The 16337-nt window shown below is 50.4% G+C and overlaps 2 protein-coding genes across 3 annotated transcripts in view; one reads left to right on the forward strand and one right to left on the reverse strand.

The window, feature by feature from the left end:
- The first annotated feature begins 458 nt into the window (after positions 1–458).
- On the forward strand, positions 459–1932 carry PHLDA2 (pleckstrin homology like domain family A member 2). The gene is made up of 2 exons (NM_001199595.2): positions 459–977; positions 1454–1932. The coding sequence occupies exon 1, from the start codon at positions 571–573 to the stop codon at positions 967–969; it is 399 nt and encodes a 132-aa protein (NP_001186524.1). The 5' UTR covers positions 459–570; the 3' UTR covers positions 970–977; positions 1454–1932.
- Positions 1933–2608: 676 nt separating this feature from the next.
- The window catches only part of SLC22A18 (solute carrier family 22 member 18), a 49400-nt gene continuing 35671 nt past the window's right edge, over positions 2609–16337 (reverse strand). For both annotated transcript variants that reach the window (XM_040701383.2, XM_046942032.1), the window contains 3 exons: positions 9661–9762; positions 6278–6398; positions 2609–2854 (listed from right to left, as the gene is read on the reverse strand). In XM_040701383.2, the coding sequence (XP_040557317.1) occupies positions 2667–2854; positions 6278–6398; positions 9661–9762 (411 nt within the window). In that variant the 3' untranslated portion in view covers positions 2609–2666. The remainder of the gene's footprint in view (positions 2855–6277; positions 6399–9660; positions 9763–16337) is intronic.

Raw genomic sequence — 16337 nt, forward strand, 5'->3', positions numbered from 1 at the left:
CCCCAAGGAGGTGGTGAGGGAAGGCTTCGTGGTGATGCTGCGTGGATGCGGAGCTGAAGTGAACGGGCTTGGCCAGGACCCAAATGAGAGGCTGGGGTCCAAACCAGGCGTCTGTAGGGCTCCTGGGGAGGGGGGAGACGGCACTGGGGCTGAGCACGCTTCGGAGAGGAGACGAGCTGCAAGGTGGGGTCCGTCATAGCCACCCCATCCCCGCCACGGATACACAGCGGAGACGCAGACAAGAGGGTACCGCGAGGCTGCCGTCCCACGCAGCGCTGCAGCTCGGGCTCCGCTCCCGCGTGGGTCCCAACCCGGCGGGGCGGAGCGGAGCGCACCGCGGCCGTGGGCGGGCGGGAGGCGGAGCGTCGAGGGGGCGGCGGGCGGACTCCCGGGGGAGGCACCGGAAGGCGCCCGGCGCTGAATCATTGCAATAAATTGGTCCCGGCGCGGCCGGGCTCAGTCATTGCCGCTCGAGACGCAGTGGGAGCAGCGCAGCCCGGGGAGCTGGAGTCGGGAGGGAGCGAGGGAAGGACGGAAGGAAGGGACGAGGGAAGGAACGAGGGAGGGAGGATGAAAATGCAAGCAGAGGTGATCCGCGAGGGCGAGCTGGAGAAGCGGAGCGACAGCCTTTTCCAGCTGTGGAAGAAGAAGCTGGTAGTGCTCACCAAGGACAGCCTCAGCCTTTTCCCCGACGGGCACAAGCGGGCCAAGGGCAAGGAGCTGGGCTTCGGCTCCATCCTCAAGGTGGACTGCGTGGAGCGCACGGGCAAATACATCTACTTCACCATCGTCACCAAGGACCGCAAGGAGATTGACTTTCGGTGCCCGGACCAGAGCTGCTGGAACGCCTCCATCACCATGGCCCTCATCGACTTCCAGAACAAGAGGGCCATCCAGGACTTCAAGAGCCGCCAGGAGATGGAGCAGGCAGCGGGCACCCAGGAGCGGCGGCTGGCCCGGGCGCCCTGAGCCCCCAGGTGAGCTCGCACCCCCACCCTTAACAAATCCACAGAGATACCTCTATTCCCTGCACACCGTGCTTTGGGCAGAGACGGTGCCGCAGCGAGGCAACGAGGCTCCCACGGCCGCTCCTCGTGTTTCCCAGCGCAGAGCCGGGTGCCGCGCCCTGAGCGCAGCGTGCGCTGTCCCTGCAGCTCTCGTGCCCGACTCCTGGGGCTCACTCACCCTTCCCGAACCCAGCGCTGTGAATTCCGGGTGGTGGGAGATGGGCACGGAGCTGGGAATTCCGAGCGGCAGGCAGACACGTGTCTGTGGCGGAGAGTTATCGGGGTAGGAAATGGCACTCGGCAGCGCTTTCCTTGCCGAACGCCCTGTAGAGACGCCGCAAATGCGGCGCTGAGTGCTGAGCGCTTCCCCTCCCTTCAGAGCCCTTTCTTTTCGTTCGTCCCTCGGCCTTTCATTGCACTAACCTGCTTCCTCTTGCTACCTTCAGAGCGTACCGCTGGATGGTAAACCAGAGCAAGTGTCTTGGACTGAAAAGGGACAGGGTACCAATGAAGGAAAGCGCGGAAGATAGCTGGGAGCAGCTTGGTTTTCTCCAGGCCTGTGGAGGCTGCTGAGCAAAGAAGCCCTGGGCTTTGCCTGAGATGCATTTTGAAAAAAGGAAAAAAGAAAAAAAAAAAACAAAAACCCAACGAAACCAAACCAAAGACTTTCATACGGGACTTCCAGCGAAGCGCCCACGTGCTTTGGGTGGCGCGGCTTCGCGAACGGTTATCTTCTATTTATGAGACGCGAGGAAGATTCAACACTGACTGGTGGTGTTTGACACAGTTTAAATTATTTGTAGTATCTATATTTGTATTTATTTTGATGAACGTATCTTCGGCAGTTCTTGGTCTTAATATTGCTTTTTTGCATTAATATGTCCATTCCAAATAAATGACTTGAAATGTTCACTTTTTATTACGACACGTGGCGGTGCGGTGATTTCTGTGGGTGCTGTTTGGGCTGTGGTGTGGGGGCTGTAAGGCAGCAGGGGCCTGGATGGGACTGTGGGGTGAAGAAGCTCTCAATAATCCCTCTGCAAGGGAGAGCATGGAGGAAAAGTGCATTGAGGGCCAGGGAGAGAATGCAGGAGCCTTCCATGTGCTCCATCAGGGCTTTTGGGGAATATTTTCCTGTGTAGTTGAGTAATGGCAACTAAAGATGGCACAAGAACTCCCTCCAACTATACCGTGTTCTGCCTGCTGGTGCCTGTCCCCAGCTCTAGATAAAGTGCCTGGGAATGAGTGAGGTGCTCTTTTCCTACAATCCAAGAAGCTGTGCTCTTTGGGAAAGGGGAACGCAACCTGTTGAAGTTTTGTCTTGTGAGGCTCAATGCCTACTAACCAACCTGTACTCCCTTGAGAGCATCCGGCAGTGCTGAGCTCCATTCACAGGCAGGGCTGCAAATTGCTCTCTGCAAATGCTTCAGACTTGGTAACTCCCTTTGGGTGACTTCTTCCTGCTGTCACTATCACTTAATTCTTGCATGAGACTTCATACTGGAGGCAGCTGCAAGGTATTTAGTTATGAGCAGCCTGCAGTGAGAGCAGGAGGGGCTCAGCGTAGGGTTGTGCCTCCAGCACAAGAATGCCAGAGAACATACAACAATGTTTCTTTCTTTATTTCTGTGGAAAAAGGGAAGAGGCAGCTCTCATGAATTAGTGGCTTTTTGTGTCTCTCAGTGGGCTTTTGCTCTTTAAGAGATAAACAAACAAACTGGCATTGACGATGAGCTGCAAGTAGCCAAAGGAGGAGACTCCAAACTGCTTGTACAGAATGACACCGAGTGTTGGGCCCACCGTCCTTGTCAAGGGCTGGACCGAGGCGCAGATCCCCAGCATGGCCCCTAGGAGAGACAGCAGAGATGTCAGAGTGAGGGTTAGCAGCCTCCCTCTGCTGCGATAGGAAGAGGCCTCAAACCATCTCTGGGAACCTTTGGCACTGGGAGATGCTCCTGAACCCATTGGGATAGGATGGGATGGGATGGGATGGGATGGGATGGGATGGGATGGGATGAGATGGGATGAGATGGGATGAGATGGGATGGGGGCAGCTTCCAGGGACACTAAAACCTCCCAAAGCAAAGCACACAGTTCCTTTCAATATCATAATTAGCAGCTGTGGAGATTGGAGGGGTCCCAGCCCATGCAAGCAGCTATCGCTATGTATTCTTTCTTATGGGACAGAAGAACAGCTCTTAGGAGTGCATCAGGAGCTAGAAAGGTCTAACTACATCTTCTAGAAGAGCTAACTAAAAGCACAGGTAGAGGCTGAGCCCCCGTGAGATCACCCCCACAGCCTTGCGAATGGAGTGGATGTTTCCATTTGGATGGCAATGGGAGCCTTTCACCTGGCTCGGCCGGTTCTCCTTCCAGCAGAGCATGCATTTGCATGGTGAACAGGAGGAGGGGAAGCACCTCCAGTGGGGCAAGGGCAGGTTTTTCCACCAGGATGTCACACGGGATGCAGCCACGACCTCAGGCTTCTCACCACGCAGGCCAGAACTCCATTAGGAACTTAGGTCCTGCTCTGAGACGGTGTTCTCAATCATTGTTCTTACTACCAATACTGAGCGATTGGCATCACTTGTCCACCAATACATGACTTGAATCACCACCAGTGGCATTCAGGAGAGGGGAGAAGTTGTCCTGCTTGCAAGGCGTAGATCCCAGTGTGCTGAGACCATGGAGAAATGATGCCAGCTTGGAGGGAGGACGGGCAGACATGGGTTGGTGTCACACTGGCCTGGAACTGTTGCACTTCTGTCAAAAAATGCTTAAAATACTTGTGCAGTGAGCCCGAACCGAGGGCGTAGGTGTGACATACAGAGAGGGAAGTCTCCCTGAAGAGCTGCCCATGCTCCTCCTGCGCATGGGAACAGCGATGGGTGGGACCTCAGCCTGACCCTTTGCCAATGGGAACAATCCCACAACCACCAAACTTTCTGGGCAGGTTTTGCAATTATTTTTTTTCCCCTCTGGGTATTTGAATTAAACTAATTACTCCGTGCAATTGCCAAACTGGCTCTCATGATTGAGGAGGCACTTTTTTTTCCTTTTTTTATGGAGCTGAAATTCGTCCTCTTGAAAGGCTGGGCTCTCCTCGGCAGGCCTGTAACACGTTGCTGAGAAAGATAATTTCTATTTAATGGGCTTAAATTAGATCCCTCGTGTCGGATGCCCCGGAGCTTTGAGACACTGTAAATCAGCCCTTGCTCCATTTCCAAGCAGCTCATGTGATGGATCCCAGTTAACTTCAGACCTTTAACAGTAACAACTCATCACGCCAGCAAAAAAGTCTCTCCTCTCCTCTCCTCTCCTCTCCTCTCCTCTCCTCTCCTCTCCTCTCCTCTCCTCTCCTCTCCTCTCCTCTCCTCTCCTCTCCTCTCCTCTCCTCTCCTCTCCTCTCCTCTCCTCTCCTCTCCTCTCCTCTCCTCTCCTCTCCTCTCCTCTCCTCTCCCTCTTTCCCTAGGCTGCGGGGCCAGTAGCTGTGCTTCACTGCAGGCTCTTCTCCTAAGGCTTTGCACCTGATGTGCAAATCAAATCACGAGATATGGGTCCAGGATGCTGCCCTGCTCCGCTTCCTCCCTGCCTCCATGCCTCGAGCAGTAACAAGACCCCCATTCTCGGGGGACAAGGAGTGCTTGTGTGGCCGTGGGCCCGCCTTGGCTTGGGGCTGTGCTCCCACCAGCTCACACACCCGGCGGAGCAGCACACATGTGTGCCGTGCAACATTTTCCCTTCCTGCCTTTGAAGATGGGGAGGGAAAAAAAATATCAAAGGGAAACGAATGAAATCATTTCCACTCTGTTTCCTTCTGTAGAATTCATCAGCCTCTGTAGGAGTGGCCTTAGATGGGTCCTCTGCAAAGCCAGTTTTGCGTTGACAGAGGAAGGAGACACGCTTTAGCTGCTGTCCCTTTGGGTGCAGCACCCCCGTGCTGGAGCAGCACCGCATGGCGGCATTGCCCCCAGGGACACCCACGCCACAGCTGCTGCAGGGAGGCAGCTTGCAGGGCCACAGCTCTGCTGCGTCAGGCATTCCTGCCCTGCCTGGGAACACAGCCTCCTCCCTGGGGAACACTGTGTGGAGGAAGCATGTTGTAAGGCTGAGAGGCACAAAGGACCAGTGAAGATGGTTTTCCTCCAACGCTGTGATCCTCCGTGCCAGCTGTGTCCCTCCTCATCACACCTGGTTTTGATCCAGGAGCACATGGCATGGCATCAGCCTGGGATGGATGGGCACGATAGAGCCCATACCCTCCCACTGTCCCAAAATGTCCTCTTGCCACCCCATGGGCTGTCTCCATCCTGCCTATCTGCGTCCATCCCATCCTGTCGTAACAACATACGCAAGCGAGGACCAGGGTGAGGCAACTAAACCCATTTTCCTCTCTGACTTAATTTCGCCTCTGGGCTGGCTTTAACAGCCGAGCAATGCTTCATTTTTCCTTACAAAGCCCCTTTGAGCAGAATCTGGATGAGTTCCAGCCTTGCTTCATACCCTAGAGCCCCTTGGTGCCCTTCCTCCAATATTCCCTCTCCCTTATGAGCACTGCTCCAAGCCGTGAAGCGGCAGATTTGCCCCCAGCACACCCCATCCCTTTCCTCCATGTGGTCCCAGGGCTTCTCTCCCAGGTGGAAGCACTGTGCCTGAATGCTGCGGGATCCCAGCATTCGTAGCAAAATCATAGAATCATTTGAGTTGAAAGGGACCTTTAAAAGTCATCTAACCCACCCCCCCTGCCATGAATGACAAGTAGAGGCAATCTTCAATTCTGCAAATAAACTACTGGAGTGACATTTAGAAAAGCTCTTCATCCAGAAGTATCTCCAGAGTGCTTTATAAACTTCATGAATGGACTCTGAATCTGATTCTCAGTAGGGTCGTGCATGGAGGTATCTTTGCCAACTGAAAAAGTACTGCATGTGTGAAGATTTGTGCCCCACTTTACAGAGAAATGCAGTGACTGTTCACAGAAATATGGTCAAGGGGGAGAGAGGCAAAGCAGATGGCTTGGTGCTGAGTTAGGGATGATGGCACTGGGGTCAGAGTCTGCTTTGTGAGGGAGCTGCTCGCAAAGAACAAGGCCTATCAGGCTGGGGATCTCACCTTGTGCAGGGCAAATGGTGCTGAAGGTCCAGGCCTAATAAAAGCCCAGAGGCTGGTGGCCTGAGGGCAAGATGCTTACTCGGCACTGTTCAAACACCACTACCTGATGGACCCAAAGAAGGGAAAAAGACAAGTTTGATGATTGTGATGAGTCTTACCAGTGTCAGTGGAGGGCACAGCCTTGGTGAGGATGCTGTCAGTGATGGTGCCCAACACATTGAAGGCAAACACCAGCGGCACCACGATGATGCAGTAATGCCATACTGTCCTCATCAGGGCCTAAGTGACAAGACACAATGGAACATGGATCATTAGAGAGCACAGAGAGCAGCTTTGCAACAAGAAGCAATCCAGACAACTATCTCAAGCCAAATCTGTGACTTTTAGGTAAACTGTGGGAGCCACAGCTGATTTGTGATGGTACCATTTTGGCCATCTCAAGGTCTTTCATCCATTTTTTTCCACTGCTTCCCCCATGTTTTCATTTGATTGCCACTCCTTTATCACATTTCCCTTGTTTTCTTTGGTTCTCACTTTTCTCCCTTGTTTTCAACTCTTTATCATTGTCGTCACCTGTTTACCCATGTTTTGCCTTTTCTTTGTTTCCCATTTTCCATTGTTTTCCCCTATTTTCCACTATTTTCAACTGTTTGCTCATTTTCCCATTTTCCTTTCTTTTTTTCCACTGTTTTCCCTTGCTTCCCCCCCCCCTTTTCCCTTGTATCTAACTCTTTACCCTTGTATTACATGACCTTCCCTTGTTTTCTCTTGTATTTCCTTGTTTTCCCTGGTTTTCCTTTACATTCCATTGTTTTCACCTGCTTTTATCTTTTTTTTTCCTTTTTTCCCCTTCTTTTCTGATGTTTTCCTCTGTTTTCCATTGTATTAGCTTTATTTTCACTATTTACCACAGTTTTCCCCTATTTTCCACTGTTTTATAACCTGTTTGCTCTTGTTTTCCCATTTTCTCTTCTTTCTCCACTGTTTTCCCTTGTTTTCCCCTCTTTTCCCTTGTGTGAACCTGTTTACCCTTGCTTTCCCCTGTTTACCATGGTCTTCCCTTGTTTTCTATGGTTTTCCCTGGATTCCATTGTTTTCCTTTGTTTTCTCTGATTCTTGCTTATTTTTCCCCCCCTTTTTTAATTCTTTTCCAATATTTTTCCACCACTTGTGTGCTGGGAATCATTCTAAGGATGCAGCACAAGGAGCAGCCCCTGCCCTGTAATCTGGCAGCACATTCTCCAGCACTGCCGTGGGTATTTTTAGTGTCTGGGAATTAGTGACATCCCCGCACCCTCCCCCAGGACTTCTGTCTTTTGTCCAAGTCCTGAGGAGACGTTCCGCAGCAGATGCATGTGGTGTACTTCAGGAAGCCTCCATTACTTATACAAAACAGCCTAGAGAAGGCATTTCAGTTCATTATCATAAGTAATTAAAACCAAACTAAGCTTGTCAAAATAAATGAACCTGGAGCATTATGTAATACCATACCTTTGGGATTTCTAATCCTGTTCTTCTGCTTCCTCACTAATAAATTCATCAAATTCAGTAATCTGGAATAGGTCTTCTGGCCATAAGGCCCGCATTAGCGAGCATAATTAGGGAGAGTAATGATTTTGTTATTGCACATATTCTTAGTGGAGACATCCCTCCAGCTGTTTAATACTTAAAACAAAAGTGGTGAGGATCCCTCAGCGGCAGAGCTGGAGCGGCTCTCAGCCCTGCTGGTCAAATAAATAGATTTCTCTGGGGCATGAAAAGGAAACTCCTGCTTCCTTGCAAGTCTCTGCCCTCACCCACGTCTCAAGGTGTATTATTCTGGCTGGAAAACAGCTCAGTCTCTGGCCAAGCCAGAACTTTCATTCTCTTGCTCATAAAATCTGGTCTGTGCCTCTTGGCTACAGAAGATGGAGCAGCCCAGAGCCATCACTAACGAATGACTTGGAAATATTGAGGTTTTATTCCTAGTTCCCCTCTGGACTCATCCATGGCAAGGTTTGTCTCCTCGGAGGGGCACTTTACCTATGTTTTGCTTAAGAACTAGGCACTCCTGCTTAGGGAACTGGAGAACAAAGGCAGAGAAGCGGGTATTTGGTAAGTAGACATCCAGACAGGGAGAGAGTAAGTCCTTGCCAGGGCAAATGTCATTGCAGGACAACACAGCAGTAGTAGGAAAAAAAAGGCAGTGATGATTCCCTTCCTTGTAAGAGCATCCTCACAGGCTGGAGGCAGAAGGCAATTGCCAGAAAGAGCAGACCCAGGGCTGAATGTCGTGGGGAATATCTTCTCGCTGCCCTGGGAGGATTAGGTCAGGTGAAGTGTACTACTGACCACCCACCCTCAGCTGAGCAGCCTTCTCCACCAGGGCAGATCTGGGAGAATTGTCAAGGCAGGGAAGGCAGATCCTGCAGTTTCAGCAGCTGGGCTCAAAAGCCAGTGCCTGGGAACCAGAGGGCAGGAGGGAGGATGGGGCATAACCATGCCTTGGGACAAAGCAAAGGACTTCCGTCACATCCTTTATAAGGACTCTTTGCTCAGCAGGGCCAGCAGCTGCATCTGCCTATGAATAGCTCTCACGGGATATCATTGCTGACCCCTGTCCTCAGGCCATGCTGTCAGGATGTCCACAGCCGTCCAGGCATGGTGTAATTGCCAGCTCTCAAACCAACAACTTCCCTTCCCAGCTTTCCCCTTTCCACAGAGCCACACTGGCTTTGTGTGTCCCTCCACCATTGTCTCTGTGGTGGAAAATGGGAATTACCCTCCCCAGCTCACTTCATTTCTAAGCTGAAACCCAAAGGTGAGCTTCTAAAGCCCTCCTTGGGTTATGTGCATACGTTCTTCACTGTGGTGGCACGCTGAGACCAGCCACACATTCATGGTGCTAGTGCTAGGGACCAGACAGACCCTTCCCAAGCATCCCATCCCTTGGGCAGCACTGTTGGTCACTAAAGTGTTGCTGATCTGAGAAAACATAGTTACTGGTAGAGCTGCTCCTGCCAATGGGATCTTCTAGTTGACTTCTGAGGCTGCCTCTCACCCATCCAGACACAACTGGTGATGGGTAGTGCCAAAACAGAGGAGCTAAACTATTTCCTCGCTACCTCCTTCTCCAAATGCTCTAAGCTTGGAGGAATTAGTAAAACAAAGCCAGAAAGATGAGACGACATCCTCAGCCGTCTCAGGGTACAGTACAACTGCAGTGGTTTTCCTCCCCATAATCTGCATTTACTTTCTGGGCAGTTCAGGAAATGGGGCCACTCGAGGACGGAAGGCAGGACCTCTGTGCAAATCCAGTGACTCAGGACGGATGCATGGGTTTCTGTGCAGGATTATTACTCTGTAATCCCTGCAGCTATTACTCACACAGCTTCTTATCGTTGTTGAACGCTGTGTGTTTGCAGTGGCCCAAGTTGGCCGGCTCCCCCTAAGCACAGCTTGTCAAGGCCATGGCGGCTCTGCCAGTGACAAGTAGGCCCTTTGCCCACCTGCAAACTATGATGGTGGAAGGCCCCGTGGATGACTTCTCAGTGAGTCTTACCATGCCCAGCCCCACACCGGCAAAGACGAGGACGCCAAGCCTGAGCAGGGTCTGCTCCGTGCAATGGCTTGTGAGTTTTCCAATCACCAGGCCTTGGACAACCTGAGGAAAAAGCGCATGGGCAGTGTCAATCCAGTTTATACTGATGGAAACAAGCTCAGAGAGCAAACAAAAGGGAGAAAATGTGTTATTTCCTTGCTTTCCTGGGAAGAGAAAAAGGGAGTTTGCTGTTGCAGTAAATGACTTGAAGACATTTACCATGATTTTGAGCATTTTGTAGCTTAGTGATAAGTCACATGATGATCTCTCAATTGAGTGATGCTTGCATAAGTTTTTCATCACTGCTCGATCAACAGTGTTGAATGAAACTACTTAAAGGCAGCTGTTGATAAAACTGAATTGTTAACTTGAGATTTTCCTTGTGAAATCATTATTGAGATCTTCCAAAGCAGAACTGCTCAACTGTACGCAGAGGAGAAAAGCACCTCCTCTCCTGTACCTTCTCTTGCCATTATTTTACACTATAACTACACAAATTGGGCAGTTCATCGTTCTTATACAGGAAACAAGAATGACAGAGATGCTAATATCCAGACACAGCAGTACGAGCAGGCACAAGAGATGGGGAACTGGTTTTGCAGATTTTAAGCAAAAACCACGGGAGAGGGGGCGGGAAGGAGGAGCAAAAATGTAAATCTTTGGAGAGAAGCCTAAAGAAAACCTTGGTGCTCAGATTTGACTTGGGCCACTACTACGCTACACTCAGCCTTGCTGTGTTAATGCTAAGGGAGGAACCCAAAATCCACCAAAGGGAAACTGTTGCAAAATAAATAAGGAAGGAAGTTATTAAAAAGAAATGTTAATCTATGACAAACTGTCCAGAAGAAAAAAAACAGTATAAACACTAAAACAAAAACAAATGGCAAAAAGCAAATAGCAACAGGGTGAAAATACAGTAAAGTTGACTTAAAGAGCAATAGGTACCGTTTGAATATTTCTCCCACAAGCTACAACTTAATGAGAAATCTCACAACGAACCTCTTTTTTTTCCCTCAGAACACAAGCAAATTTTGACATGGGGACACATCTGCCATGCAGAAATTTGGGTTCCCAGAACATGCTTTTCCTGCTGTTCTGTCTCACCCTTGGGCAGGGCTGAGGAGCTCAGCTCATGTGTGTGACGGTGGCATGAGGTCCACATGGCTTTCCCAGGCTGCGTCACCCACCTGGTATCCCTGGCCACCGCGCACTGTAAGGCTGGGACATGGATGGGGTGACCTGAGTCATGCAGCACGCATGCCCTGCTACGGACATGGGCCAGGTGGGAGGAAGAGGAGGCCAGCCCTGGTGGCTCCAATTCAGGTGGGTGGAGGAGGTGCTGAGTCACGCTTCATTAAGCCTAGCACTCCCAAACGAAGCGGCATCATTAACATCTTGCAGCCTCTCAGTCCCTCCTGCCCAGGCTGCGCCAAGTCACAGGATGGGGCACAGCCCGCCCTCAGCGTGACTCCGCTTGGCGGTGGCATCACCCAAACGTGGCTTGGCTCTGCTGCGCCTCCAGAGGGAAGGTTTCTCAATTTGCCTGGGCTTGAACGATGCATTTGACCGAGATTCACCATGAGGTGCAGCCTGGGCCCTTCCCGTCCTTGAGTCATGGAGTATATCATCAGGGGAAGCCTATTCGGATCACCATGGGAGCGGCAAGCATTGGCCCACGTCATTTGCTTTCGGCCAAATGCCATCCTTGGGCAGTACGGACCCCAGCCTCCCCACTGCTTACTGGGCCCCATCAGCTTTTGCTGCCCATTCCCAGTGTGGCTACTGCCAATGCATCCACGAGCCACAAAGACCCATCACGCTGAGTTTGGACTCTATTTACCAGCATCTGAATTTAGGTGCTGGATAATAGTTTCAGTTGCTGGGCGCTCAGGAAATGCTTCCAACCAGAAACGAGATCTGAAAACCCATCACCTCTAGCAGAGATCTTTCCTGAGCCATGTATAGAATCACAGAATTACAGAATCATGGAATCAGGGTTGGAAAAGACCACTAAAATCACCTAGTCCAACCGAATAAGCTCCCTAAACTCCTAGAAAGAGCTGAAGAGGAAGAAAAACCTAGAAAAGTGGGAATGTTGGAGAGAGTACTGGGCTTTTTCCTTGCTTGCAGCCTTCACCTGGGCTCCCACAGGCTGTCCCTCCTGCAGTTAATCTCAGGGATGGTGCTTGCTTTGTAACCTGACCTCCTTTGAAGTGCTGGGCAGAGACGGTGTACCTGGCTGGAATGTGTTCTGTCATCAATAAACAAAAAGGAGAGGAAATTGTTTGCAAGTGAAATAACAGGCACTGCCCGTGGCTGTGTACACATGTCGCAGGAAAAACCAACACATTTTTTCCCCTTCTCCTTCTGTCAAGGCAAATAAGTCTCCTGATGAATGCAGAATAGCCAAATCTCCTTGCCTTTATGCTGGCTTGGCCCTGGTGATGCCTTCCACTAGACTAGGTCAGATGCTCATGTAGGAAACTACCTCTGCTATCTCTGCATCCAATTGAGCTCCTCTTCACTTGGGAGAGCCAACTTGTTGATATCAGCAACAACTCTCCTCAGTCCTTTACAGAGTGGAGAAGGTTTTTGCTGTTTGAAAGTTTGAAGTGTTCATTTTTGGCAGACCTTTCAGCAGAGCAGTTTCCTTGTTGCATGGAACCAGCATTCATCCCCAGGTAGTTATGCAGAAAATAAATTTAAGTCCATAGAATCATAAAATTGTTTGAATAGGGAGGGACCCTTAAAGACTATCCAGTTCAAGTCCCCTGCAATGAACAGGGACACCTACACTATCTCAGGTGCTCAGAGCCCTCTCCAGCCTGAGCTTGCATGTCCCCAGGGATGGGGCATCCACTACCTCCCTGGGCAGCCAGTGGTTGCCAGCATCTCACTGCCCTCATTGTTAAAAACTTCTTCCTTACATCCAGTCTAAATCCTTCCTCTTTTTGTTTGAAACCACTTCCCCTTGTCCCGTCAAGCCCAGCAGATGTCTGGCTGGTCCTCCACATTCACCTTTGGCCAAAGGACAGGAGACTGTTCCTACAGACTCTTTCAGAAGCGCCCACTGAAAAAAGCACAGGGCAGAGCCCAGCAACAAGACCTCTATTTCCAGCCTAGAAGTTCCCAGGACCAGAGAGATGCTGGATGGCAGAACCACAGCTGGGTACAGGTTGGGAGAGACCTGAGTGGGCACCAAACAGTGGGGACTGGTCCTGCTGGGCTGAAAGCGTTACAAAAACATGCGTTGGTCTGGGTGGGAGGAGGAGGAAGTTATTTAATGGAGACTGCAATGCCAGAAAGCACATGAGAAGTCATTCCCGCCTTACAAGAACAGAGGGTGTTGGGGCTGCAAGGAGAGTGGATGGGGAGGGCCGAACTGCTGAGCCAGCACTTGGCCTCTCAGGGCAGAGGCAGCGTGTGTTTTGCAAACTGCAGCCTAATCGCCTGCCTTCTCCCCACCTCCACCCCCTGCACACATCTAAATCCTTCAAAGCAAGGAAACTGGAGAACTTTCTGTTTGTTGTTGCAAGGTCCTTTCACCGAGTGGGTTTTCCCCCCAGGCGAATCTGGCTGTAATTAAATCCCTAGCTCTTTAATCATCCCTCTTGCTGCAGAGAGAAATAAAAAAGCAAGAGGGACAGGCTGGTGATAAGATGATAGGCAATGTAAATCTCTCCTCCAGGAATCTCTCTCATCTTTCCAGAATCGCTCGGTACAAACTTGTCCCTCCAGAAGCTGCATGGCTGGAGGTGGGGTTTGTACAACAATGCCTATTAAGCACAGTAAATAGAACAGATGTCTTATGATTTCTCGGTCCTCGGGGTAATGAATACCTACCCCTTTGTCCCACCTTCAGTTTTTGTTTTGTGTGCATCGCAAAAAAAAAGAAATCCTTAAAGGAAAGTTCCTCCTGTCCATGCCTGGAAACCTGAGCATCAGATGTGACTTCAGATTCCAACCAGGGACTGCAGGTATTTCCCTTGCCTAATCCTCTGGCAGCTTTTCCCAAGCACCACTACTACATCTGGAAGTCCTCCATGCCATTGCGTTCCCAACTCCAAGAAAAGATGGAGCCTGGGTCTGCTTCTGACCATTATGCAGTTATTTCAGATGTTACATGGTTATGAAATTCATCATTCTCTGGAGGAAAAATGAATGACATCCCACGCTCCTCCTAAGCATTCAGGAAGAGGGAGATTTTGTTCACAGGGGTCCCGGGGTCACAGCTCTGGAGGACAAAAAGCACTGCATCGCTGATAGGCTCCCAGACCTCTCACTGGAGACCCTCTGGTGAGCAGACAAAACTGCTTCAAACAAATCACAAGCAAGGGGATTTCTGCAGAGCAAGGCACTGCACTCCTCCTACTCTCTACCTTCCATCCTCATTTCATTATCTCCCATCAGAAATCCCCTCCTGCCCACGGCCAGCTACATGCTGTTGGGGTGCAGAATGTGATTCACTCTCTCTGCTTTCTGCTTCTCCAGCACCGTCCAACCTTCCCTTCCCTAACCCTCACCATGCTCCCAGCCTGCCCCATATTCTCTGCTACCAGAGGATGCTCTGCCTCACTGCAAATAAGTGCAGCTGATGGTCTCTCCCAAGTAATCATTAAACAGATATATAAGCTTGGGCCACTCAGGTCCCCCAGACCACCTCTTGGAAGTGGGATGCTCACAGATATCCTCCACCTGCACAGGGGACAAAGCCCTCACCTTCCGAGGGGTCGCTGCTCCTGTGCTGATCTCCCCCTACACAACAAGGAGCTTGGGATACCCATGGCAAAGTTTTTGGGTTGCCTATCTGAAGGCAGGCAGGCTGACTCAGAGCCATTCTACATCTCCTCTCTAGGTGCTCTGCAGCTGGCTTGAAGGGTGAGAGACTCAGATGCTGGCGACGCGTTGGCTGCCTCTCACCACAGTAGGTTAAATGAAGCTGAGAAGTTGAAAATTATGTTAAGCAATTGGAGCATCCCCGGGGTAGTAGAGGAAAGGAGGAATCACTGTCCCTGGAGGTGTTCAAAAAACGTGGAGATGTGACCCTTAGGGACATGGCTCAATGGGCATGGTGGGGATGGGTTGGGCTTGGACTGGGTGATCTCAGTGGTCTTTCCAACCTTAACAATACTATGATTCTACAAAACCTGCACAGCTCTTGAGCCCCTTAACAGCATGTGATGAGAGCAGGAGGCTGTGGCTATGCCCTCCTGCCCTGCAGACCAGACCTGGATGCTGTGTTCAATGTCCACAGGGATGTTTGGTGTAAACAGGATGCAGCTCACTCTTTATTTCCCCTTTCACTTCTCCAACAGCCACACCTATCTTTAAAGGCCCTCAGATGAGGCCCATTTCCAGCTGCAGGAGGGGGTGCAAATGAGAAGGGGGCTCAGAGCAATCTGGAGAAAAAAACCCTGCAGTATTCTATAGAAAGGCAAACTAAGGAATGAGAAATCAAAGCTGAGGATCTGCTTGATGAAATGCATTGAAAAGAACATTATATTTGTTATGAATAAAGCTATAATTTAGCAAGTGAAGTGGGGAAGCCAGTCAGCAGATACTAATCACATTCACCCACCTCGCTGGGTGGAATTTGCTTGCACCCTAATCTGCATTTTTATCTCCTGCAGTATCAATGTGCTGCAGAACAGAGACAAACACACCTGAAGGGCCAGCTGAGGAGCGAAGAAGGCTGCAGCCCTGGGGTGGAACAGGGCCACTGCAGTACATCTGCACGCACTTCCCACCAGTGGGGTTGTAGCAGAAAGCACCCCTAAAACATCAGCTCAGCCACTGTCTATCAGACAGGCTGTTGCAACCAGAGTCCTGATCAGAAAGTCAGGACACAAATCTATGCTTTTGATGCCTGGACTACAAACCCCAGAAGCAACACCATGAAAAAGTGAATTTTCTTTGTACCTTACAACTGTTTCACTCCTGCATTTCTGAAGTCCAGACCCAAGCGCTGTTGAACAGAATGGACAGAAACTGCATGGCGAGATGAAAGTGAGATGCCTGGCTGACAGCAGCCAATTTCTGTGCCAAACACCTGGGGCAAGGCCTCCCCAGCAAAGCAGATACTGCACCTGAGTCTGGAGGCACTGCTGGATCCCAGCATGGCTATGGGCATGGTTGGCCCTATGGGATGAAACCCAGTTCCTGGAACTGTGGGAAGGGTCAAGTCCCTGGCTTGCACTGACATCTGATTAGGGAGAAGAGTGAAGGCGGCCTTCCAGGACTGTCTCTATTTGTAGGGTACATTGGCACGGCACTCCAGGTAACCTTATCTACAGCAGTTTCAGCCAAACAAAGCTAGGAAACAACAGCATGAAGACAGACAGACATCCCAGACCCAGTGGCACCATTCTGGCTCTATCGATCAACACAAAGCAGTCCCTTCTAGGTTGCACAAGGATCATTTCACCTTTGTTGCTATAATCACCCATGATACCGAGCTTGAAACAACAACAACATAACCAAGCTGAAATCCCCAAGGTGATTTCCATGCAGAAGTATACTGTAGGGATCAGAGAATCACTAAGGTTGGAAAAGACCTTTAAGACCACCCAGTCCAACCATCAGATTCAACTGATACATCTACATAAAGAGTTCTTAGTGCTCTACATACAGAGGAGGAA

The sequence above is a fragment of the Gallus gallus genome, chromosome 5 (genome assembly GCF_016699485.2).
Source record: "Gallus gallus isolate bGalGal1 chromosome 5, bGalGal1.mat.broiler.GRCg7b, whole genome shotgun sequence".
NCBI classification, from domain to species: Eukaryota; Metazoa; Chordata; class Aves; order Galliformes; family Phasianidae; genus Gallus; species Gallus gallus.

Coding starts and splice junctions, on each gene's coding strand:
- PHLDA2 (NM_001199595.2), top strand. CDS start 571: ATGAAAATGCAAGCAGAGGTGATCCGCGAGGGCGAGCTGGAGAAGCGG.